Below are 25538 nucleotides of genomic sequence, written 5' to 3' on the forward strand. Positions count from 1 at the left end.
TCTTGTCTTATTTGAGCTGTACTTGCCATAATATGGACTTAGTCTTTTAACAAATAGGGCTATCTTCTGTATACCACCCTTACCTTGTCAAAACACAACTGATTGGCTCCAATGCATTAAGAAGGAAAGAAATTCCACAAATGAACCTTTAACCATGCACACCTGTTAAAACTTCTTAGGGCTGCAATCCCGTTAACGGGATTGATATGACAACAGCCAGTGAAAGTGCAGAGCGCCAAATTCAAACAGAAATCTCATAATTAAAATTCCTCAAACCTACATGTATCTTATACCATTTTAAAGGTAATCTTGTTGTTAATCCCACCAAAGTGTCCGATTTCAAATAGGCTTTACAGCGAAAGCACCACAAACGATTGTTAGGTCACCACCAAATCACAGAAAAATTCAGCCATTTTTCCAGCCAAAGAGAGGAGTCACAAAAAGCACAAAGAGATAAAATGAATCACTAACCTTTGATGATCTTCATCAGATGACACTCATAAGACTTCATGTTACACAATACATATGTTTTGTTCGATAAAGTGCATATTTTGATAACATCTCAGTATACATTGGCACGTTATGTTCAGTAGTTCCAAAAACATTAGGTGATATTGCAGAGAGCCACATAATTTTACAGAAATACTCATTATAAATGTTGATGAAAATACAATTGTTAGACATGGAAATATACATACACTTCTCCTTAATGCAACCGCTGTGTCAGATTTCAAAAAAGCTTTACGGAAAAAGCAAACCATGCAATAATCTGAGAACGGTGCTCAGAAAACAGAGATATCCGCCATGTTGGAGTCAACAGAAATCAGAAATAACATTAGAAATATTCACTTACCTTTGATCTTCATCAGAATGCACTCCCAGGAATCCCAGTTCCACATTAAATGTTTGATTTGTTCGATAATGTCCATCATTTATGTCCAAAGACCTACTTTTGTTAGCACGTTTGGTAAACAAATCCAAAGTCATGAAGCGCTTTCCCTAGTTGCAGACGAAATATCAAAAAGTTCCGTTACAGTCCGTAGAAACGTCAAACGATCTATAGAATCAATCTTTAAGATGTTTTTAACAGAAAACTACAATAATATTCCAACCGGAGAATTCCTTTGTCTTCAGAAATGCAAAGGAACGGGAGATACCTCATGTGAAATGCGCGTGCCCAGCGCGTTACTGCTGGCAGACCTCTGACTCATTTGGTCCCACTTCACAGCAGAATCCTCAAACAAGTTTCTAAAGACGGTTGACATCTAGTGGAAGCCTTAGGAAGTGTAACATAATCAATATCCCACTGTGTATGCAGTAGGGGCTGGGTTGAAAATCGACCAACCTCAGATTTCCCACTTCCTGTTTGTGTTTCTTCTCAGGTTTTTGCCTGCCATATGAGTTCTGTTATACTCACAGACATCATTCAAACAGTTTTCGAAACTTCCGAGTGTTTTCTATCCAATACTAATAATAATAATATGCATATATTAGCAACTGGGACTGAGGAGCAGGCCGTTTACTCTGGGCACCTCTGGGCACCTTTTCATCCAAGCTACTCAATACTGCCCCTGCAGCCATAAGAAGTGAATTGAAATGCATTCCAGGTGACTACCTCATGAAGCTGGTTGAGAGAATGCCAAGAGTGCGCAAAGGTTTCATCAGGGCAAAGGGTGGATACTTAATATTGTTACGTTCGTCGATGGAAGGATCGGACCAAGGTGCAATGTGGTAGGCGAACATTTTAATTTATTAAATGAACACCAAAAAAACAACAAAAAAACCGTAACGTAACATCGAGTAGGGCTCAACAGCACAGTACCAAAAACATGATCCCACAAACTACAGGTGGAAAAGGGCTGCTTAAAGTATGATCTCCAATCAGAGACAACGATAGACAGCTGCCACTGATTGGGAACCATTCCCGGCCAACAAAGAAATAGATAACATAGATTGCCCACCCTAGTGACAAATATATTTAGATTTGTTTAACACCTTTTTGGGTTACTACATGATTCCATATGTGTTATTTCATAGTTTTGATGTCTTCACTATTATTCTACAATGTAGAAAATAGTTACAATTATGAAAAACTCTTGAATGAGTAGGTGTGTCCAGACTTCAACTGGTACTGTAGATATTTGTGTATCATGCTTGCCTTTTCCCCTCTTGCTTTATTTTGTATCTCGTTTTCACAAAACTCGCGTACACACACACACACACACACACACACACACACACACACACACACACACACACACACACACACACACACACACACACACACACACTGGCAGAAGACATGGACCCTAATCCCCTGCCAGGCTATAAAAATAGAGGGTTTATTAACACAGATAAAAATTCATCTTCTTATCGACAAAGGAAATTGAGAGAGAGAGTTTTTCCGGAAAGAAATAAGAGGGGCAGGGAGAGGGGAAAACAGAAAGAGAGAGGAAAGCTGGAGTGGAGGGAGAGGGGAAGTAAGTAGGCATTAAAGTTTTATCCCAAGCAGGGGGAAAATGATAAAGAAAGAGCAGGGGATCAGGGATGTAGTTGGGAAGTGGCTCAGCATGGAGTGGGCTCTCAGCTCCGCGATTCTCCTGCCCTCGAGAGAGACAAAGCCTGGTTTTCGTCCCTAATGCCCTTGTTCAGTAATTGAGCCAGCCTGGTTCTGCAGAGCAGAAGTCCACAGAAAGCTGCCTTACTGCCTGAGCAGTAAACACTGAGACGGACAGCCCAGCCCGTGCGAGAAAGGTGCCTCATATTAGAAAGACAAACACTAAGCACACAGTGGCATAAATGAATTAGGACGACCCAAGCTATATAACGATAATGCATTAGGTTCAGCAGGGAGTCCTAATGGCATCGATATAGAAAGAGCAAATCTGTAAACACTGCGGGGCCCGTGAGCGGAATACCGGGCCGACTGCCTCGGGAAGAAGGCAAAGAAGAGGGTGGAGACGAGGGACGAGAGAAGGATGTAGGGATGCATATCGGTGGGTCGAGGGAACAGGTGGAGTAACAGCAGGAGGCGTAGGGGGAGGGGAACATTATGGAAAGGGTCAGGCCAGCTGATTCATAAACCACCTTGATGATCATGTAAGGACCGGAATGAGCTTGTTAATGGAAAATGAGCTCCATGCTGTAATAAATGGAAGCAGACTCAATATGGATACAGATTTCTGTAGCAGTTCGCACCAGTCCATCCTAATAGCCGAAGGCCTGTGTTATTCACAATTAGTTGATGCGTCTATTGATCAGTATATCTAGTAGCGCAGGTATGAAATAATAGACAAGTAATTTGGTCTGATTTATTATTTATTAAAACCCATGATATATTGATACAATTATACACTTAATATGACCTTGCTGGCTGCCACATAGGGACGGTTTCTAATATTTAATGGTCCCCTCCTAAGTTATGCACAGTATCTTTTTTGCTCATTGGGAAGCCTCCCTTTCCTCCCGATCTGTCTGTTTCTGCTGACATGGATGGGGCTCTGTCTGGCCTTACAGTAATGTGTTTCAATGCCGGAGATAAAGAAACGCGCTTTTCAAGGAGACTGGTCGATTTGAATCATGACACATTCTTTTGAGATCCTATGATTTTCAGGATGCTTTAGTCACATTACTCAAAATACACCTCCTTTGTGGTTATCACAATGAAACGGTCAAGTGTCGCCTCTTTTCCAAAAACAATATTTTGGTGGAGGAATATAAGAGGAGAATACAGCTCTGCACCGGAGCGAGATAATTACAGGGGTCAGCCACAATGCAGCAGCTTTGGAGCGATGGACGGTGGACGTTTACACCTCAGCCAAATACATTTAAACTACATTTTTCACAATTCCTGACATTTAATCCTAGTAAAAAATTCCCCGTCTTAGGTCCGTTAGGATCACCACTTTATTTTAAGAATGTGTAATGCCAAGAATAATAGTGGAGAGAGTGATGTATTTCAGCTTTTATTTATTTTATCACATTGCCAGTGGGTCAGAAGTTTCATCGTTTTCTTGAATTGTCCAAAGGCACAGTCAACTTAGTGTGTGTAAACGTCTGACCCACTGTGATACAGTGATTTATAAGTGAAATAATCTGTCTGTAAACAATTGTTGGAAAAAATTACTTGTGTCTCATGCAAAGTAGATGTCCTAACCGACTTGCCAAAACTATAGTTTGTTAACAAGAAATTTGTGGAGTGGTTGAAAAATGAGTTTCAGCCTAAGTGCATGTAAACATCCGACTTCAACTGTACATGTCTATTGGGGTGGAGGCAGAGTAAAGACAGTTGACGTGGTGGGGTGGAATGACCATAGGGGGAGCAACAGCATGACCACTGAGTGAAATGAAACAAACAAAAAAGTAATAATATGCATATTAACAACTGCAACAGTGACGAATGTCATTGGAAATTTGTGGAGTGGTTGAAAAAACAAGTTTTAATGACTCCTAACTAAGTGTATGTAAACTTCCGACTTCAACTGCAGGTGTTAGCCTAAGTCATTTAGGTGTTGAGTGCCTAATGGCAGTAGACGGTAGGCTTTCTAAGATTCTGATTCTGATATTTGTAGTCTTTTGCTTTTTCCCAACCCCAGTCCGGGCTAGAAAGACACCCATGTGTTGGTTGGAATCACAGGGTCAGCAACAGTGCAGTGCCACATAAGCAATTTAGGTGTTAAGTGCCTTGCCTAAGGGCAACAGATGTACTGTACATGGTAACAGCAACCATCAGCTTGCCACTTCATGTCTCATTCCCACTGTTGCCAGGCCTGACATTCAACTGGCAACCCTCTGACTCTGGTTCATATGTCTAACCTCTAGCCTAGGCCTTGTTTGTGTGTGTTTTTAAATAGAGAATAAATACAGGATAATTCAATCTTGAAAGGCCACACCATCTACCAATGTAGAGTAGTCACTAGTGGCTTCCTTTTCTCTCTTCAAAATATTTTCTAGAGATTCGCTGGCATACACTAGCAGAGAGGATACTGCCAAGTATATTCCCTCAGCCTTGACTGCCAGTCAAATGATGTGTACCCGAAGCATGCGCGGACCAACTGTCAAGTGTCTTCACGGACATTTTCAACCTCTCCCTGACCGAGTCTGTAATACCTACATGTTTCAAGCAGACCAACATAGTCCCTGTGCCCAAGGAAGCGAAGGTAACCTGCCTAAATGATTACCGCCCCGTGGCACTCACGTCGGTAGCCATGAAGTGCTTTGAAAGGCTGGTCATGGCTCACATCAACAGCATCCTCCCGGACACCCTAGACCCACTCCAATTCGCGTACCGCCACAACAGATCCACAGATGACGCAATCTCAGTCGCACTCCACACCTATGTGAGAATGCTGTTCATTGACTACAGCTCACCCATTCAACACCATAGCTCATGACTAAGCTAAGGACTCTGGGACTAAACACCTCCCACTGCAACTGGCAACAGCTTGGCATCTGACCGTCAGCCGCTACAGAGGGTAATGCGAACTGCCCAGTACATCACGGGGGCCAAGCTTCCTGCCATCCAGGACCTATATAATAGGTGGTGTCAGAGGAAAGCCCATAAAATAGTCAGAGACTCCAGTCACCCAAGTCATAGGCTGTTCTCTCGGCTACCGCACGGCAAGCCGTACCGGAGCGCCAATTCTAGGACCAAAAGTCTCCTCAACAGCTTCTACCCACAAGCCATAAGACTGCTGAACAATTCATAAAATCACCACCGGACAATTTACATTGACCCCCTTCCCTCCCTTTTGTACACTGCTGCTACTCGCTGTTTGTTTGTTGCCTATGCATAGTCACTTCGCCCCCACCTGCATGTGCAGATTACCTCAACTATCCTGTACTCCTGCACACTGACTCAGTACCGGTGCCCCCTGTATATAGCCTCGTTATTCTTAATGTGTTACTTTTTATTATTACTTTTTATTTTAGTCTACATGGTAAATCTTTTCTTCTTCTTGAACTGCACTCTTTGATTTGATTTGAAATGAACTGGGCTCTTCTGCGGCTAGCCAGCTAGTTGATGCTGCAGCTGGTGATAGGACTGTTAATTATGTATGGCTTTTCTAAATGCTTAGCAAAGTAAGCAGGCCAATGGCGTGCCAACTGATTGTAAGTCAGACTCCAGCAGCCCATGTCCCCTAAGCAGTCTCTACTCACCCACGGGGTAGCCAATGACGCGTCATTGTGACGGCCTTAAGCTGTGACCCGTGACAATGTGGATTGTTTCGTGCTGTTTTAGATCAGCTCATAAATGATGCTAGCTAAGCCAACCACCTGCCATTCCCCTTTAATAATGACTAGGTATTCTATCATGATAGCCCTAGTGTAGCTCTTATGACGGTGGCTATAAGTGAAGTGTAATTTTACCATGGTTATTTTAAGTGAAGACAGTACTATTGAGACATCAGTCATTACAGTTCCGCCAAGAGCCACGCGCCGCTCCTGTGTATGATCAGGTCACATCTTCCGATGCACTTGTTTTGTTCCTTAGCAGATACAAAGTTGTTTGTTGGGAATTACAACCCCTCCTTTGCCATTTTGCTCCCACCTCATTCCGTTTGACGCTGAACCCTGTTGAAATGTTCGACACTAACTAACTTTCCCACTAGCCTGAAACCCCTTCTATAGTAATCCTCAAATGTGCTCTTCCCATGCCACTCTCTTCAGAGCAGCATTGGCTGGTTGAGATGCCCCTGCTACTTTATAAGCTATTCACCCAGGGTAGATTTGCCATTTGGAGAGAAGAAAAAAAATGTGTGAACGTGGGATGATTAAGGCTGCAGTGGAAAATATGGACTACCATAGGGTGGACGAGAGAAAGGAAGGGAGGGAGGGGGAGAGAGGGAGGAATGGAGAGAAAGAGAGAGAGGGGAACAGGAGGAGGAAGGAAGGACAAGGGAATTGTGTCCAGTCTCACTCAAATTGAGTGTTAACACACACATACACTCCGAGATTGAACTAGGGAAGTCTGCACGCACGAAAACAGACACACACACACACAGTGAGGTGTCGTGGTCGGGGGTGTTTGATTGCTAGCTTATGAGTTGGAACACATTTTGATAAATGATTTTCTTAGGCACAGAGATTTAGTGCCTCCATGGAAGGGGCCCTTGTGGGAGTGCATCCGTTAACTGTAAAACGTAGGGAAATTGACCCATTTCAGGATAAGTCACCAGCCTAATGAAACTCCAATGTGTGCTCTTCAGATTCGCTGAGTCCATTTTTCCTCCCATCTTAACTCGCTCTCTAGCTTCCTCGAGTTGAGCCTATTATTTTCTTCCCCTGTTCCTTCTGTGTTGCATCTGCTCTCTCTTAATCTTCTTCCTTCCTTCCTTCCCTTCCTCTCACAGATTTGTTATGCTGCTACCGCCAGGCTATTGTATAGTTCTCACGGGTCACTGTTTGCTTCTATGTCTCTTTTGCTCTCGCTCGCGCTCTTCTTCCTCCCTCCATTATTAATGTGTTATGCAACTTCCATTCTGCAGTACACTTCTCGTTGCCAGTGGCGTGTATTCATCGATGCCAAGGGAAGCCAGGTTCCCACAAAACATTTACCAAGAAAAAAAAACAACATACAATTACTTGATTTAGTCTTTGTGTTTTCATCATTTTCCTTTGAGTTTGGGTCCCTGTGCATCCCAAAAAAAAGTGTCAAGGGAAACCAGTTTGGATTTTGGCTTCACACCAATTACATCACATCAAAAGCAAAAAGTCATTTGAATTGTTGCATATCATTGTGTTGTTGTCCTCCAGTGGATAGCTAGCTAACTAAAATTGTCCCTTTCCTAAATTAGCCATAGATGGAGATAAGAGATTTGGACTTGTGGTTTTACTTAATTCTCCGTACTGGCCAATGGAGATTGGAGATTCAGATCCAACCATTAAGTCATACATTGCTGTGCCCCCTGGCCTGAGAGGATGGAAGTTCAATATGTAGCTAGATGTAGGCTACCATGGACAGCCACATCATATTTAGCTTACGTTGATTGGACTAAATCGTTTTTGATATCTTTTAGTGGTCACTGTATTAGACTAAGCAGAGGTGATTTGAGGATGTTTCAGTTGAAATGGTGCTGCAATAGTGATAGTGGAGGCAGCTCCTGTTTTCTTTGCGACTTGCGGTAACTCTCTGTGGTTCAAAATCAGTAGTTGTTTTGTAGTCCAAAAATGTTGGAAACATGAACTTGCTTGACCATTCTGTAGGTCATGCATCTGTTTGTTACGTGCAATATGCTTTGTGGACTTCACCAGACAGATATTTCTCTCCGGTTTTGGGATGAAACCAAGGTGTGGTTGAATTTATTTAATCTCGGCCTTAGGTCTATATACAGTGGTGAAAGTAGAATACATGTCTTCCCGGTGCGATTACATATACTGTAGAACCCCTATTCATTCAATAGGTTCTCTGTGGGCCTAGTCATAAAGGTTTGTCATTAAAACGTTTAAAATATATATTGTGTCATATAAACACAAACAGTCATGATATTTTCATCTGACTGTCAAACAATCACTTCAAAGGGCTCCTTTACTAGGCGGCACGCGCACGTTCATCCACTCACAACATATTCCCAGTCTCCAAACAGTGATGAATGGATAGAGACATCTGTTACACAAAAACACCACAAAGGTGTCGTCATTAGGCCAGAATGTATGCGTTCACTGCTGTCTGCGCGCGTCTCGGTGTCGGCCACTCATCTCTGCCTTTTCCTGTGTTCTCCACGAACCACATCACATTTTAGAGCTTTGGCCATACCACCCGTTTTGAAGTCCATTCGCTCATTTTTCATGCCTCTGACAATGCGGTGATGATAAAAAAAGAGGCGTAAAAGCCGACAGTTTAATTGGCATTTTGTTTTAGTTATTGTGATAGGCTCGTGTTTTTTCTTTTGCCGGGACGCCGTACTGGACCGCCTTACCTTCACCCCTGCCTACATCACGATGGCAAGGCATATGAACTCGCAGGTAATGGGGCAAACAACACAATTATTGTAATATGGCTTTTTTTTCCCCTTCCTGGCTTTCCCAATGATTTCCCCACGCCCCGCTACTGCTTCATTGGTCATAGTTATAACTAACAGCCTGACGTGTCCAATGGGAGCAAATGAATCATAGCGGGCAGAGCAAAGCATGAGGTAGCAAGAGCGCATTGGTATTTGCATTGTTTCCGTTAGGGAATGCCTACTCTTCCAGCCACGGGTTCCTCTCACCGCCATATTTGGTAGTGAGTGGAAACGGCAACCAGATGATTCACATTTACACATTCGGGGAAATGTCTGACTCATTGTTCTATCTGTGCTGTTACTTCTTTCTTTCTTTCTTCCCCTGCTGTTTGATCTCATACACTCATTGTTGGCTCAACCCTGAGAAAATCTCATCCCCCATCATGTCACTAATGTGTGTCATCCATGATGCCTTTATCTCTCAGGCACACAGAGAGTACGTCTGAGTCCGGGCCATATGTAACCCTTATCGAAGAGGATGAAAGAAATCTGGAAAGAAAAGAGTGTCACATTTGTGTTCGAAATTTGATTGGCAAGTACAGTAAATAGCTTCTGATGTTACTTTTTTTAAAGGTTGTGTGGTAGACTTTTTGTAGACATTCTTACCAGGCGGTGTCAGAGGAAGGCCCTAAAAATTGTCAAAAACCCCAGACACCCTAGTCATAGACTGTTCTCTCTGCTACGGCAATGGGAAGCGGTACCGGAGTGCCAAGTCTAGGTCCAAAAGGCTTATTAACAGCTTCTACCCCCAAGCCATAAGACTCCTGAACAGCTGGTCAAAGGGCTATCCAGACCCCGCTTCTACGCTGGTGCTACTCTCTGTTTATTATCTATGCATAGCCACTTTAACTCTACCTACATGTACATATTACCTCAATTATCCCGACTAACCGGTGCCTCCGCACATTGCATCTCTACCAGTACCCCTTGTATATAGCATCACTATTGTTATTTTACTGCTACTTTTATTTTCTATTTTTCCTTATCTTTTTTTTCCTTAACACTTTTTTTTTTTCCTTAACTTTTTAAAGCATTGTTGGTTAAGTGCTTGTAAGTGAGCATTTCACTGTAAGATCTACACCTTTTGTATTCGGCGCATGTGACAAGTACATTTTGATTTGATTTGACATCAGGAATGCCCACCAGAGCTGTTGCCAGAGAATTGAATGTTAATTTCTCTACCATAAGCCGCCTTCAACGTCGTTTTAGAGCATTTGGGAGTACGTCCAACCGGCCTCACAACTGCAGACCACCTGTAACCACGCAGCCTAGGACCTCCACATCCGCCTTCTTCTGAGACCAGCCGCCAGTACAGCTGATAAAACTGTGGGTTTGCACAACCAATGATTCTGACAGTTTGTGCAGCAATTCTGTCTCCGGGAAGCTTACCTGCGTGCTCGTTGTCCTGCGTGCTCGTTGTCCTCACCGGGGTCTTGACCGGACTGCAGTTTGGCGTCGTAACCGACTTCCGTGTGCAAATGCAAAACCTTCGAATGCACAGAAATACCGTGACGAGATTCTGAGGCCCATTGTCGTGCCATTCACCCGCCACAATGACCTCATGTTACAGCATGATAATGCACGGCCCCCATGTCGCAAGGATCTGTACGCAATTCCTGGAAGCTGAAAATGTTCCAGGCCTGCCTACTCACCAGACATGTGTACGACAGCGTGTTCCAGTTCCTGCCATTCTCCAGCAACTTCACACAGCCATTGAAGAGGAGGGGGTCAACATTCCACAGGCCACAATCAACAGCCGGATCAACTCTATGTGAAGGAGATGTGTCGCGCCGCATGGGGCAAATGGTCCTACCTTTTTGTTGTTGTTGGTATCTGTGACCAACAAAGGCATAACTATATACCCAGTCATGTGAAATCCATAGATTAGGGCCTAATTAATTTATTTACAGTGCCTTGCGAAAGTATTCGGCCCCCTTGAACTTTGCGACCTTTTGCCACATTTCAGGCTTCAAACATAAAGATATAAAACTGTATTTTTTTGTGAAGAATCAACAATAAGTGGGACACAATCATGAAGTGGAACGACATTTATTGGATATTTCAAACTTTTAACAAATCAAAAACTGAAAAATTGGGCGTGCAAAATTATTCAGCCCCTTTACTTTCAGTGAAGCAAACTCTCTCCAGAAGTTCAGTGAGGATCTCTGAATGATCCAATGTTGACCTAAATGACTAATGATGATAAATACAATCCACCTGTGTGTAATCAAGTCTCCGTATAAATGCACCTGCACTGTGATAGTCTCAGAGGTCCGTTAAAAGCGCAGAGAGCATCATGAAGAACAAGGAACACACCAGGCAGGTCCGAGATTGTAACGGTTTTCTATATGAGAAGGAGAGTCGGACCAAAATGCGGCGTGTAGATTGCGATCCATGTTTATTGTGACTATAGCAACACGAATCTAAATACAAACAGTGCAAAATAATAAACGTAATGAAAACCGAAACAGCCTAAACTGGTGCAAACTAACACTAAGGACAATCACCCACAAACACACAGTGAAACCCAGGCTACCTAAATATGGTTCCCAATCAGAGACAATGACTAACACCTGCCTCTGATTGAGAACCATATCAGGCCAGACATAGAAATAGACAAACAAGACATCCAACATAGAATGCCCACCCAGTTCACGTCCTGACCAACACTAAAACAAGGAAAACACACACGAACGATGGTCAGAACGTGACAGTACCCCCCCTCCAAGGTGCGGACTCCGGACGCACAACTTAAACCTATGGGGGAGGGTGTGGGTGGGCATCTGTCCGCGGTGGCGGCTCTGGCACTGGACGTGGACCCCACTCCATAACAGTTTTAGTCCACCTCCTTAGCGTCCCTAGATAGGTTACCCTCCTTAAAGACCGCTCGGGACAGAGGGGCAGCTCGGGACAGAGGTAGCTCGGGACTGATGGGTAGCTCAGCACTGAGAGGAAGCTCAGCACTGAGAGGAAGCTCAGGCAGGTGGTTGGATCCGGCAGATCCTGGCTGGCTGGCGGTTCTGGAAGATCCTGGCTGACTGGCGGATCTGGAAGAGTCTGGTCGACTGGCGGATCTGGAAGAGTCTGGTCGACTGGCGGATCTGGAAGAGTCTGGTCGACTGGCGGATCTGGAAGAGTCTGGTCGACTGGCGGATCTGGAAGAGTCTGGTCGACTGGCAGATCTGGAAGAGTCTGGTCGACTGGCAGATCTGGAAGAGTCTGGTCGACTGGCAGATCTGGAAGAGTCTGGTCGACTGGCAGATCTGGAAGAGTCTGGTCGACTGGCAGATCTGGAAGAGTCTGGTCGACTGGCAGATCTGGAAGAGTCTGGTCGACTGGCAGATCTGGAAGAGTCTGGTCGACTGGCTGCTCTGGCTGCTCCATGCTGACTGGCTGCTCCATGATGACTGGCAGCTCTGGCTGCTCCATGCTGACTGGCTGCTCCATGCTGACTGGCAGCTCTGGCTGCTCCATGCTGACTGGCTGCTCTGGCTGCTCCATGCTGACTGGCTGCTCCATGCTGACTGGCGGCCCTGGCTGCTCCATGCTGACTGGCGGCCCTGGCTGCTCCATGCTGACTGGCGGCCCTGGCTGCTCCATACTGACTGGCGGCCCTGGCTGCTCCATGCTAACTGGCAGCTCTGGCGGCTCCTTGCAGACTGGCAGCTCTGGCGGCTCCTTGCAGACTGGCAGCTTTGGCGGCATCCTGCAGAAAGGCAGCTCTGGCGGCTCCTTGCAGACTGGCAGCTCCTTGCAGACTGGCAGCTCCTTGCAGACTGGCAGCTCCTTGCAGACTGGCAGCTCTATGCAGACTGGCAGCTCTATGCAGACTGGCAGTTCTGAACAGGCGGGAGACTCCGGCAGCGCTGTAGAGAAGGAAGGCTCTAACAGCGCTAAACAGGCGGGAGACTCCGACAGCGCTGGAGAGGAGGAAGGCTCTGGCAGCGCTGGACAGGCGAGGCGCACTGTAGGCCTGATGCGTGGTGCTGGCACTGGTGGTACTGGGCCGAGGACACACACAGGAAGCCTGGTGCGGGGAGCTGCTACCGGAGGGCTGGGGTGTGGAGGTGGTACTGGAAAAACCGGACCGTGCAGGCGCACTGGAGCTCTTGAGCACCGAGCCTGCCCAACCTTACCTGGTTGAATGCTCACGGTCGCCCTGCCAGTGCGGCGAGGTGGAATAGCCCGCACTGGGCTATGCAGGCGAACCGGAGACACAGAGCGCAAGGCTGGTGCCATGTAAGCCGGCCCAAGGAGACGCACTGGGGACCAGCTGCGTAGAGCCGGCTTCATGGCATTAGGCTCGACGCTCAATCTAGCCCGGCCGACACGCGGAGCTGGAATATACCGCACCGGGCTATGCACCCGCACTGGAGACACAGTGCGCACCACTGCATAACACGGTGCCTGTCCGGTCTCTCTAGCCCCCCGGTAAGCACAGGGAGTCTGCCCAGGTCTCCTACCTGACGTAGCCATACTCCCTGTTAGCCCCCCCCCAAGAAATTTTTGGGGCTGCCTCTCAGGCTTCCATCCGCTACGTCGTGCTGCCTCCTCATATCTGCGCCTCTCAGCTTTCGCCGCCTCCAGTTCTTCTTTGGGGCGGCGATATTCTCCTGGCTGAGCCCAGGGTCCTCTTCCTTCTAATTCGTCCTCCCATGTCCATACCTCCTCTTTGGGCTGCTCCTGTTGCCTCTTCTCCTGCTGCACCTTTGGGCGGCTACACTCCCCTGGTTTAGCCCAGGGTCCTCTCCCGTCGAGGATTTCCTCCCATGTCCAGAAATCCTTATTGCGCATCTCCTCGCGCTGCTCCTGCCTGTTGACACGCTGCTTGGTCCATTTGTGGTGGGTGATTCTGTAACGGTTTTCTATATGAGAAGGAGAGTCGGACCAAAATGCGGCGTGTAGATTGCGATCCATGTTTATTGTGACTATAGCAACACGAATCTAAATACAAACAGTGCAAAATAATAAACGTAATGAAAACCGAAACAGCCTAAACTGGTGCAAACTAACACTAAGGACAATCACCCACAAACACACAGTGAAACCCAGGCTACCTAAATATGGTTCCCAATCAGAGACAATGACTAACACCTGCCTCTGATTGAGAACCATATCAGGCCAGACATAGAAATAGACAAACAAGACATCCAACATAGAATGCCCACCCAGTTCACGTCCTGACCAACACTAAAACAAGGAAAACACACACGAACGATGGTCAGAACGTGACAGAGATACTGTTGCGAAGAAGTTTAAAGCCGGATTTGGATACAAAAAGATTTCCCAAGCTTTAAACATCCCAAGGAGCACTGTGCAAGCGATAATATTGAAATGGAAGGAGTATCAGACCACTGCAAATCTACCAAGACCTGGCCGTCCCTCTAAATTTTCAGCTCATACAAGGAGAAGACTGATCAGAGATGCAGCCAAGAGGCCCATGATCACTCTGGATGAACTGCAGAGATCTACAGCTGAGGTGGGAGACTCTGTCCATAGGACAACAATCAGTCGTATATTGCACAAATCTGGCCTTTATGGAAGAGTGGCAAGAAGAAAGCCATTTCTTAATTAAAGATATCCATAAAAAGTGTCGTTTAAAGTTTGCCACAAGCCACCTGGGAGACACACCAAACATGTGGAAAAAGGTGCTCTGGTCAGATGAAACCAAAATTGAACTTTTTGGCAACAATGCAAAACGTTATGTTTGGCGTAAAAGCAACACAGCTGAACACACCATCCCCACTGTCAAACATGGTGGTGGCAGCATCATGGTTTGGGCCTGCTTTTCTTCAGCAGGGACAGGGAAGATGGTTAACATTGATGGGAAGATGGATGGAGCCAAATACAGGACCATTCTGGAAGAAAACCTGATGGAGTCTGCAAAAGACCTGAGACTGGGACGGAGATTTGTCTTCCAACAAGACAATGATCCAAAACATAAAGCAAAATCTACAATGGAATGGTTCAAAAATAAACATATCCAGGTGTTAGAATGGCCAAGTCAAAGTCCAGACCTGAATCCAATCGAGAATCTGTTCAAAGAACTCAAAACTGCTGTTCACAAATGCTCTCCATCCAACCTTACTGAGCTCGAGCTGTTTTGCAAGGAGGAATGGGAAAAAATTTCAGTCTCTTGATGTGCAAAACTGATAGAGACATACCCCAAGCGACTTACAGCTGTAATCACAGCAAAAGGTGGCGCTACAAAGTATTAACTTAAGGGGGCTGAATAATTTTGCACGCCCAATTTTTCAGTTTTTGATTTGTTAAAAAAGTTTGAAATATCCAATAAATGTTGTTCCACTTCATGATTGTGTCCCACTTGTTGTTGATTCTTCACAAAAAAATACAGTTTTATATCTTTATGTCTGAAGCCTGAAATGTGGCAAAAGGTCGCAAAGTTCAAGGGGGCCGAATGCTTTCGCAAGGCACTGTAAATTGACTGGTTTCCTCATATGAGCTGTAACTCATTGCAACATTGCAACATTGAAATTGTTGCATTTTGCATTTATATTCTTGTTCAGTGTACTTCCAATGGTTTACGAGCTAGCTTAAACACAACGTTAGCAAAATTATCCTAGCATATTAATGCCAGAGACCCGGGCCTTTGCTGAGTGACATGAACAGAGTTGATTGCTGTTAAGGGGGAGTGTGACAAGGTCTGACGAACTTGGCAGCTACCACAACAAATCACTGTTCTCTCCAAGCAGAGTCGATATAATGAGCCTAGACTCTGGGGTACCTGTGTGTGAGCCTTGTGGGTGTGAGTGTGTGCTTTTGCCGTGTGTACAGTACATGCTCTTGTGTGTGTGTGTGAGCCGTGATTGTGCATGTGTGAGCCATGTGTGTTTGTGTATGGTACCTGCTATTGGAACAAGGGGATAGGAGTAGGAAGTAGAGGAGGAACAAGGGAGAATCCCCTAGAGATGAGAGCATTATTGATTACCATTTGCGTGCTTCTCTCTTTCTCAACCCTCCCCTCCCCTCTCTCTTTCCTCCTTTCCCTCCCTCGCTCTCTTTCCTTCCCTACCCATCTCTCTCTCCATCTTTCTTCCTCTCAATCTCGATTTCGTCCTCGCTCCCTCTTTCTAACAGCCAGTTTATTTATAGGGTTTTGCAGGGGCTGTGTTATTTTGTTTGGTGCCGTGCTCCAAAAGAGACAATCGTACCCCGCCTTCTGTAAACCATGCTTGCTGGAGCTCTTCCCATCTGCCGAGATCACAGCATCAGTGTGAAGAGATGAGCTTTCTTCTCTAATAGGCCTACAACCAACCACTGCATCAACGCAAGAAGCTGTGGAACTCGGTGGAATTTCACCAGAGGCTTGACACATATTATGCACCACCGCTGTGTACTTGTGTTCACAGAACCTGAAATGGTCTAACCACATGTACACCATAGTGAATAAGGCATGACACCGACTCTTCAACCTCAGGATGCTGAAGAAATGTGGCCTGTCCCCTAGGGCCCTCACAGTGTTCTACAGGAGCACCATCAAGGGCATACTATCAGGCTGCACCGGAGCCTGATGCGGCAACTCCACCGCCGCGGACCGCAAGGCTCTTCACAGGGTGATACGTGCAGCACCATTGGGTGCACAGTGCTTGCCCTACAGGACACCTACATCACCAGGTTTCACAGGAAGGCCAAGAAGATCATCAAGGACCCCAGCCACCTAAGCCATGACCTGTTCTCCCAGCTTCAATCACTCAGACGCACACAGTACAAGAGCATCAAAACTGAAAGACTGGCCAATAGTTTATCACATCCGGCCGTGATTGGGAGTTCCATAGGGCGGCGCACAGTTGGCCCAGCGTCGTCCGGGTTTGGCCGGGATAGGCCGTCATTGCAAATAAGAATTTGTTCTTCATTGACTTGCCTAGTTAAAGGTTACATTACATTTTATAAAATTCAAACCTCAGACCATCAGGCTGCTGAATAGTCAGCTACCCTCCCCCTGCTACTCCCCCCCATGTACATCCCCCACTATTCCCCCCAATGGACATCCCCCCCACGCACACCCTCAATTCTCACTTACAACAACAGAAAAAGACCTTGTGAAGATGCTAGAGGAAACCGGTACAAAAGTATCTACAGTGGGGCAAAAAAGTATTTAGTCAGCCACAAATTGTGCAAGTTCTCCCACTTAAAAAGATGAGAGAGGCCTGTAATTTTCATCATAGGTACACTTCAACTATGACAGACAAAATTAGAAAAAAAATCCAGAAAATCACATTGTAGGATTTTTAATGAATTTATTTGCAAATTATGGTGGAAAATAAGTATTTGGTCACCTACAAACAAGCAAGATTTCTTGCTCTCACAAGCCTGTACCTTCTTCTTTAAGAGGCTCCTCTGTCCTCCACTCGTTACCTGTATTAATGGCACCTGTTTGAACTTGATATCAGTATAAAACCTGGTGCATTCACAAAATTGATGGCGTCATGAGGGAGGAAAATTGTGGATATGTTGAAGCAACATCGCAAGACATCAGTTAGGAAGTTAAAGCTTGGTAACAAATGGATCTTCCAAATGGACAATGGCCCCAAGCATACTTCCAAAGTTGTGGCAACATGGCTTAAGGACAACAAGGTCAAGGTATTGGAGTGGCCAACACAAAGCTCTGACTTCAACCCTATAGAACATTTGTGGGCAGAACTGAAAAAGTGTGTGCGATCAAGGAGGCCTACAAACCTGACTCAGTTACACCAGCTCTGTCAGGGGGGAATGGGCCAAAATTCACCTAATTTTTTTGTGGGAAGCTTGTGGAAGGCTACCTGAAACAATTAACCCAAGTTAAACAATTTAAAGGCAATGCTACCAAATACTGATTGAGTGTATGTACACTTCTGACCTACTAGGAATGTGATGAAAAAAATAAAAGCTGAAATAAATCATTCCCTCTTCTATTATTCTGACATTTCACATTCTTAAAATAAAGTGGTGATCCTAACTGACCTAAGACTAGGTTTAAATGTCAGGAATTGTGAAAAACTGAGTTTAAATGTATTTGACTAAGGTGTATGTAAAATTCTGACTTCAACTGTATTTGGTCATCACTGCCACAGTTACTATTAAGTATATATTGCTATTTCTATTGTTGTTTATGACCATTTTCATTATTTTATTTCACTAGTCCTGCATGTTGGAGCTCGAAGCCTAAGCTTTTCTCTGTCTGCTGCAATCACACCTGCCACCTTGTGACTATTAAACACTCTCAATCAGTTTCAAACCCCCACTTGGCTATACTTCTGAAAAAGCTATGGTCTCAAGATGCAATGCATCCTCCTCCTCCTGGACTGCGTTCTTGTTAAAGACAAGCGTTTAGATTTAGATTGAATTGGGCCCTCAGTCTTGAACGAACCGCCGACCTGAGTGATAAATTGCATTTTTACGTTCGACCAAGGTCTCAGAACGCTCTACATTGTATGTGAGGTGAATGACCTCCTCCACCGCCAATGTATAGCCCCCACTGGAATATGGTGATGAGGAGGCTAGCTACCAGCTGAGAGCTCTCTATTCAACATGAAGGGGAAACATTATAGTACTGGGGATGAGAGCATCTTAATATTCAAGACCCTTTAGCTTTTCAAGACAGTACTAGGGGGATGTAAGCAAGCTCACTAGCACTACCAGGAGGTGTTCAAGAGCTCCACTGGCTCTCAGGCTGTGTTTTCATCAGATGATCTCCTGTGTGCCTCCATTTGTTTTTGTTTTTTTTTGGGGGGGGGGGGTATTATTATTATAGAGTATTATTTTTATGAACCTTGGCTCTACTCTACAGGGAGATTACTGTATATTGCTTTGCATCGGCTGCAGAGTCCATATAGTCCTTGTTTCTTGTTTAAAACATTAAAATGCTGAGAGCTTTACTGGCTTTGCTTTTTTCTGGCATAAATTACCACCACACTTTTTTATTTTTTATGACGACACCAAATCACATCCTGAAACACGTGCTCCTTTGGTGCTTTCTTACGTTGCTTGAGAATAGGAGTGTCTCAATTCCAATATCTGAGACCTGGATTTAAATGACAGATTTACCCACTAGCACAACAAACCATAGATGCATACTTGAAAGCATTTTCCCTTTATCTATTCTAACTCCCACATATACAAGCAGATTGTGGGAGATGTCACAGAGCGGAGGGCAACATTTGACAGATAATACAGCATTACTGTGGGGACTCCTGGATAGAGATCTATAACACAACATCTGGAGGATAGAGATGATGTTATGATTACTGATATGTAAGAAGATACAAATCAGTAGCCTGGTCCCAGATCCGATTGTGCGGTCTTGCCAACTTCTATGGTGATTGTCATATCATTGTCAGATTTAGGAAGAGGCTAAAAAAAACAGTTTGTTTGGCCCAAGTTTTAGCTATAGACACCAGAAGGCCTCGGAGCGAGTCAGCTCCCTCTTCCAACCCACTTAACAAAGAATGAACAATCTGCTTAGACACTAATCATTTTGGTGTTGGTGTTGAACCAACTCACTGCTGGTGAGAGATTCAATAGGATGAGTCCCTTACTGATTTGATAAATTTGTCCAATTAATCACCGGTAATTATGCAGAAGTTCTCCATAATTACCTTTGCAATATTTTCCATGCCGAATAAACAATTAGTTTTAATACACATCTAAATCCGATTATAAGTGTACTGGGTTTCTGTTGAAGTTACAGGACTGCTGAGATGTAGCCTATAGCCTTTAAGTATGGTGGATTGTTCTTAGCTGCTGACAAGAAACGACTTCCGGTGATCAACAACTTTGACGTTTCATCAAGTTCAGATTGAACCTGATGATGCGGGATGCAACCTGTCCCGAATTGAATAGTCAATAAAAACCTTGATGTCATCTCGCATGGAGGCCTACAAACCTGACTCAGTTACACCAGCTCTGTCAGGGGGGAATGGGCCAAGATTCACCCAATTTATTGTGGGAAGCTTGTTGAAGGCTACCTGAAACATTTTACCCAAGTTAAACAATGTAAATGCAATGCTACAAAATACTGATTGTGTGTATGTATGTAAACTTCTGACCCACTGGGAATGTGATGAAAGAAATAAAAACTATTATTCTGACATTTCACATTCTTACAATAAAGTGGTGATCCTAACTGACCTAAAACAGGGAATTTTTACTTGGATTAAATGTCAGGAATTGTGAAAAACTGAGTTTAAATGTTTTTGACTAAGGTGTATGTAAACTTCCGACTTCAACTGTATCTCCCTCACTAACTTGAAGCGTCAGCTGTCAGAACAGCTTACCGATCGCTGCAGCTGTACACAGCCCATCTGTAAATAGTCCATCCAACTACCTACTTCTTCCCCATATTTGTTTTTCTGCTCTTTTGCACACCAGTATTTCTACTTGCACATCCTCATCTGCACATATATCACTCCAGTGTAAATTGCTAAATTGTAATTACTTTGCCACTATTGGCCTATTTATTGCCTTACCTCCTTACTTCATTTGCACTCACTGATTTTTCTATTGTGTTATTGATTGTATGTTTACCTTTCCCATCTGTACCTCTGTGTTGTTTTTGTCGCACTGCTTTGCTTTATTTTGGCCAGGTCGCAGTTGTTAATGAGAACTTGTTCTCAACTAGCCTACCTGGTTAAATAAAGATGACATTTAAAAAAATGTTTTAGGGAAGACCCAGATGCAAACAAAAGTGTATTACTAGAACAGGGGGCAGGCAAAATGACAGGGCAAGCAAAACGACAGGTCAAGGGCAGGCAGAGGTCAGTAATCGAGTGTGGTGTGGCAAGGTACAGGATGGCAGGTAGAATGGTAGAATGATAGAAAAGACAGGAGGCAGCGGAAAACCACTGGTAGACTTAACAAACAAAACAAACTGGCAACAGACAAACAGAGAACACAGGTATAAATACATTGAGGATAATGAGGGGCGATGGGAGACACCTGGTGGGGGGTGGAGACAAGCACAAAGGCAGGTGAAACAGATCAGGGTGTGACAATTTCTACACCACTAAGACATAGACTGGCAGATTATATTCCAGGCAATAAAATAACCAGTTGAAAGTAATTTTATGTTGTGTTCATGATGCCATGCCCTTATCAAAACTTGAGTTGGCACAGCTCATCTGCTGGCTAAAATATGTCATAATGAAGGTTTCATCATTATACTTTCTCTCAAGCATGTGCTTTTCAATTTAAAAGATGGTAGGCTACATTGACATTGTTTGGAAATAGATATAGAACTGCCATCGTTTACTTTTGATAGTTACTTTTTTGTTGCTTTTTCCCATTTTACCACAAGGACATCAGACATCATAACACTGTCGTCAGCAGACCAATTTAACAAAAGTAAGTGCTCAAGTATAACCAACACACTGTATTATACTCATCTATTGAAAGGGACGGCAGTCTGGCTTCACAATGAATAGACTAGAGCCTTGGAGAGTTTTATTTTTCTCAGCAAATAAACTCTTAAAAGGATTACGGCACTGAGGGTGCATCGCAAATGGCACCCTATTCCCTATGTAGTGCACTACTTTTGACCTGGTCACATAGAGCTCTGGTCAAAAGTAGTGCACTATATAGGGAATAGGGTGCCATTTGGGATACAAGACGTGTCTCACATAGAACACCATGGATTCATGAACCATGAAAAGAGGGAAGTGTAGTCTCAAGGAGGGCAGACGGGAGTTCTTCGAAGACTCCCGAGATAATTTCCTTATCAACCCTCTGGCGCTGACTGGCGTTCTGATCTGTACATCTCTCTAGTCTCTCCGTCACAGTTCAGGGTTAGAGGGCAGCCCACATACTGTAGATGTCAGTATGAGGCCCTCTCAGCAAAAGCATGTTATGGAGATGTTGTACTTACTGAGGCACAGAACATGTGATATTTTAAGTAGATTAATTAGGGACGATTTTAAGGTTTTCTTTTCATAACAATCGGTAATCTGCATTTTTGGACACCGATTGTGGCCGATTTCTTTTTACATTTTATTATTATTTTTAAAAAATCTATTTTTAACTAGGCAAGTCAGTTAAGAACAGATTCTTATTTTCAATGACGGCCTAGGAATGGTGGGTTCGGGGGCAGAACGACAGATTTTTACCTTGTCAGCTCGGCGATTCAATCTTACAACCGTCCGGTTACTAGTCCAACGCTCTAACCACCTGCCTTACATTGCACTCCATGAGGAGCCTGTGTGGCAGACTGACTACCTGTTACGCAAGTGCAGCAAGAAGCCAAGGTAAATTGCTAGCTAGCATTAAACTTATCTCATAAAAAAACAATCAACCTTAACACAATCACTTCATTAACTACACATGGTTGATGATATTACTTGTTTATCTAGCGTGTCCTGCATTGCATATAATCGATGCGGTGCCTGTTAATTTCTCATTGAATCACAGCCTACTTCTCCAAACGGGTGATGATTTAACAAGCGTATTTGTGAAACTAGCACTGTCGTTGCACCAATGTGTACCTAACCATAAACATCAATGCCTTTCTTTAAAATCAATACACAAGTATATATTTTTTAAACCTGCATATTTAGTTAATCTTGCCTGCTAACATGAATTTCTTTAACTAGGGAAATTGTGTCACTTCTCTTGCGTTCCGTGCAAGCAGTCAGGGTATATGCAGCAGTTTGGGCCACCTGGCTCGTTGTGAACTGTGTGAAGACCATTTCTTCCTAACAAAGACCGTAATTAATTTGCCAGAATTGTACATAATTATGACATAACATTGAAGGTTGTACAATGTAACAGCAATATTTATTTCCATATTTCACTGAAAGAATAAATGTTTTGTTTTCGAAATGATAGTTTCCGGGTTTGACCATATTAATGACCTAAGGCTCGTATTTCTGTGTGTTATTATGTTATAATTAAGTCTATGATTTGATATTTGATAGAGCAGTCTGACTGAGCGGTGGTAGGCAGCAGCAGGCTCGTAAGCATTCATTCAAACAGCACTTTCGTGCATTTGCCAGCAGCTCTTCGCAATGTATGACTTCAAGCCTTTCAACTCCCGAGATTAGGCTGGTGTAACCGATGTGAAATGGCTAGCTAGTTAGCGGGGTGCGCGCTAATAGCGTTTCAAACGTCACTCGCTCTGAGACCTTGAAGTAGTTGCTCTGCAAGGGCCGTGGCTTTTATGGCGCGATGGGTAATGATGCTTCGAGGGTGGCTGTTTTCGATGTGTTCCTGGTTTGAGCCCAGGTAGGGGCGAGGAGAGGGACGGAAGCTATACTGTTACACTGGCAATACTAAAGTGCCTATAAGAACATCCACTAGTCAAAGGTATATGAAGTACAAATGGTATAGAGATAAATAATCCTATAATTCCTATAATAACTACAATCTAAAATTTCTTACCTGGGAATATTGAAGACTCATGTTAAAAGGAACCACCAGCTTTCATATGTTCTCATGTTCTGAGCAAGGAACGTAAATGTTATCTTTTTTACATGACACATATTGCACTTTTACTTTCTTCTCCAACACTTTGTTTTTGCATCATTTAAAACAAATTGAACATGTTTCATGATTTATTTGAGGCTAAATTGATTTTATTGATGTATTATATTAAGTTAAAATAAAAGTGTTCATTCAGTATTGTTGTAATTGTCATTATTACAAATAAATAAATAAATTGGCCGATTAATCGGTATCAGCTTTTTTTGGTCGTCCAATAATCGGTATCGGTGTTGAAAAATCGTAATCTGTTGACCTCTAATTTTAAGTATGACATTGTATCGACTGAGGCACAGAGCATGTGGTATGTACGTATATAAAGCGCTATGTGTCGATAAAATAGGGCATTGGAGCATGTATCATATCTGTTTTACCTTGTCATTGTTATTTCATGTACATTACTGCAGTACCCTTGTCTGTCTGTCTGTCTCTGTGTCTATCAATTTCCTTGTCTTTTTCCTCTCTCTCTCTCTCTCTCTCTCTCTCTCTCTCTCTCTCTCTCTCTCTCTCTCTCTCTCTCTCTCTCTCTCTCTCTCTCTCTCTCTCATTCCCTTCTGACTTCTCTCTCAGGGGTATGATGATAGGCTAGTATGAGGAGAGACAGCAGTATAATCATCCTCTAATTTCCAGCTGTTCCTGTATTCTGATCATGGTGGAGGGTGATGGATGACTTGCACCAACCTGTCTAAGTGATTGGAGCGGCAGTACACAGTGCTTCAGAGCAGTTTTATTCATGACCTGCCCTACTTTGACCTCAAGAGCTGATTTAAAACCGATCTGGTGTGGTTGTACAGTTGGGATAGAAGTTAGGGAGAAAAACAATAATCACATATTTAACCACGCAAATCGAGTCTCCCTGTCTTGGTTGAGCATGCCGGGCAATGCATTTCCTGGCATCGCCTTGGGATTCGTGTGTGTTGTGTTGTGTGTAAATGTATATGTGCACCAAATAATCCCAAAGTATTTTATGTTGTGTGTTTTTTTTATATGCTACTCACTTTTTTCTATTTTTTCTTTCCTTCTTCTTTTGTCTATCTCTCTCATTCTTTCTCTAACAGTTGGGGGGTTGTGGAATACTGGGCGTGGGGGTATGGCTGTCAGTGACCCAGGGCAACTTTGCCACACTCTCCTCATCCCTCCCATCCCTCTCAGCAGCCAATCTACTCATTGTGGTAGGGACCATCATCATGGTGATTGGTTGCCTCGGCTGTGTCGGAGCTGTCAAAGAAAGTCGTCCGCTGTTGCTGAGCGTGAGTATCTGCCACTCTTGATGACAAAAATACCCTTGATAATTAGTATATAAACATTCACATTTCTGCTGTAAGCATCATGTTATATTCACACGTTTACAATTTAGCAGATGCTTTTATCCAAAGCAACATACAAATGTCAACCTCAACAGACAGTGACACATTGTGTATATTTGTCAAGTCTCAGGAGAAGACCCAGATGCAGACAGTTTTAAAGTAACAAAGTTGTATTACAAAAACAGGGGGCCAGGCAAATGACAGGTCAAGAGCAGGCAGAGGTCAGTAGTCCAGAGCAGAGTCCGAAAGGTACAGAACGGCAGGCAGGCTCAGGGTCAGGGCAGGCAAAGGTCAGTAATCCAGAGCAGAGTCCGAAAAGTACAGAACGGCAGGCAGGCTCAGGGTCAGGGCAGGCAGAGGTCAGTAATCCAGGGTGGTGTCACAAGGTACAGAACGACAGGCAGGGTCAGGGCAGGCAGAATGGTCAAAAACCGGGAAAGTTAGAAAACAGGAACTAGAAAAAGACAGGAGCATGGGAAAAACGCGTGACGATTGCAACAGACAGAGAACACAGGTATAAATACACTGTGGATAATGAGGGGAGATACCTGGTGGGGGGTGGAGACGAGCACAAAGACGGGTGAAACAGATCAGGGTATGACGACATTCAGTATATGCGGCCGTGCGGGAATCAAACCCACAACCAGCACCATGCTTCAACCCAGTCATTGGAACCACACATTCATAACTCCAAACTCCATCTTCCCATTTAAAAACACTATTTCAAGTCAAAATTGTCTCTGGTTGATAAGAACAAGTCTCA

General features: G+C 44.1%; 1 protein-coding gene across 1 annotated transcript in view; it reads left to right on the forward strand.

Annotated features, from left to right (window-relative positions):
• The window catches only part of LOC139385117 (tetraspanin-4-like), an 86940-nt gene that overhangs the window by 22460 nt on the left and 38942 nt on the right, over window positions 1–25538 (forward strand). Inside the window, exon 2 of the mRNA XM_071130182.1 lies at window positions 24527–24718. Coding sequence (XP_070986283.1) covers window positions 24527–24718 — 192 coding nt within the window. The remainder of the gene's footprint in view (window positions 1–24526; window positions 24719–25538) is intronic.

The sequence above is a fragment of the Oncorhynchus clarkii genome, chromosome 26 (assembly GCF_045791955.1).
Source record: "Oncorhynchus clarkii lewisi isolate Uvic-CL-2024 chromosome 26, UVic_Ocla_1.0, whole genome shotgun sequence".
In the NCBI taxonomy this organism is placed as follows: Eukaryota; Metazoa; Chordata; class Actinopteri; order Salmoniformes; family Salmonidae; genus Oncorhynchus; species Oncorhynchus clarkii.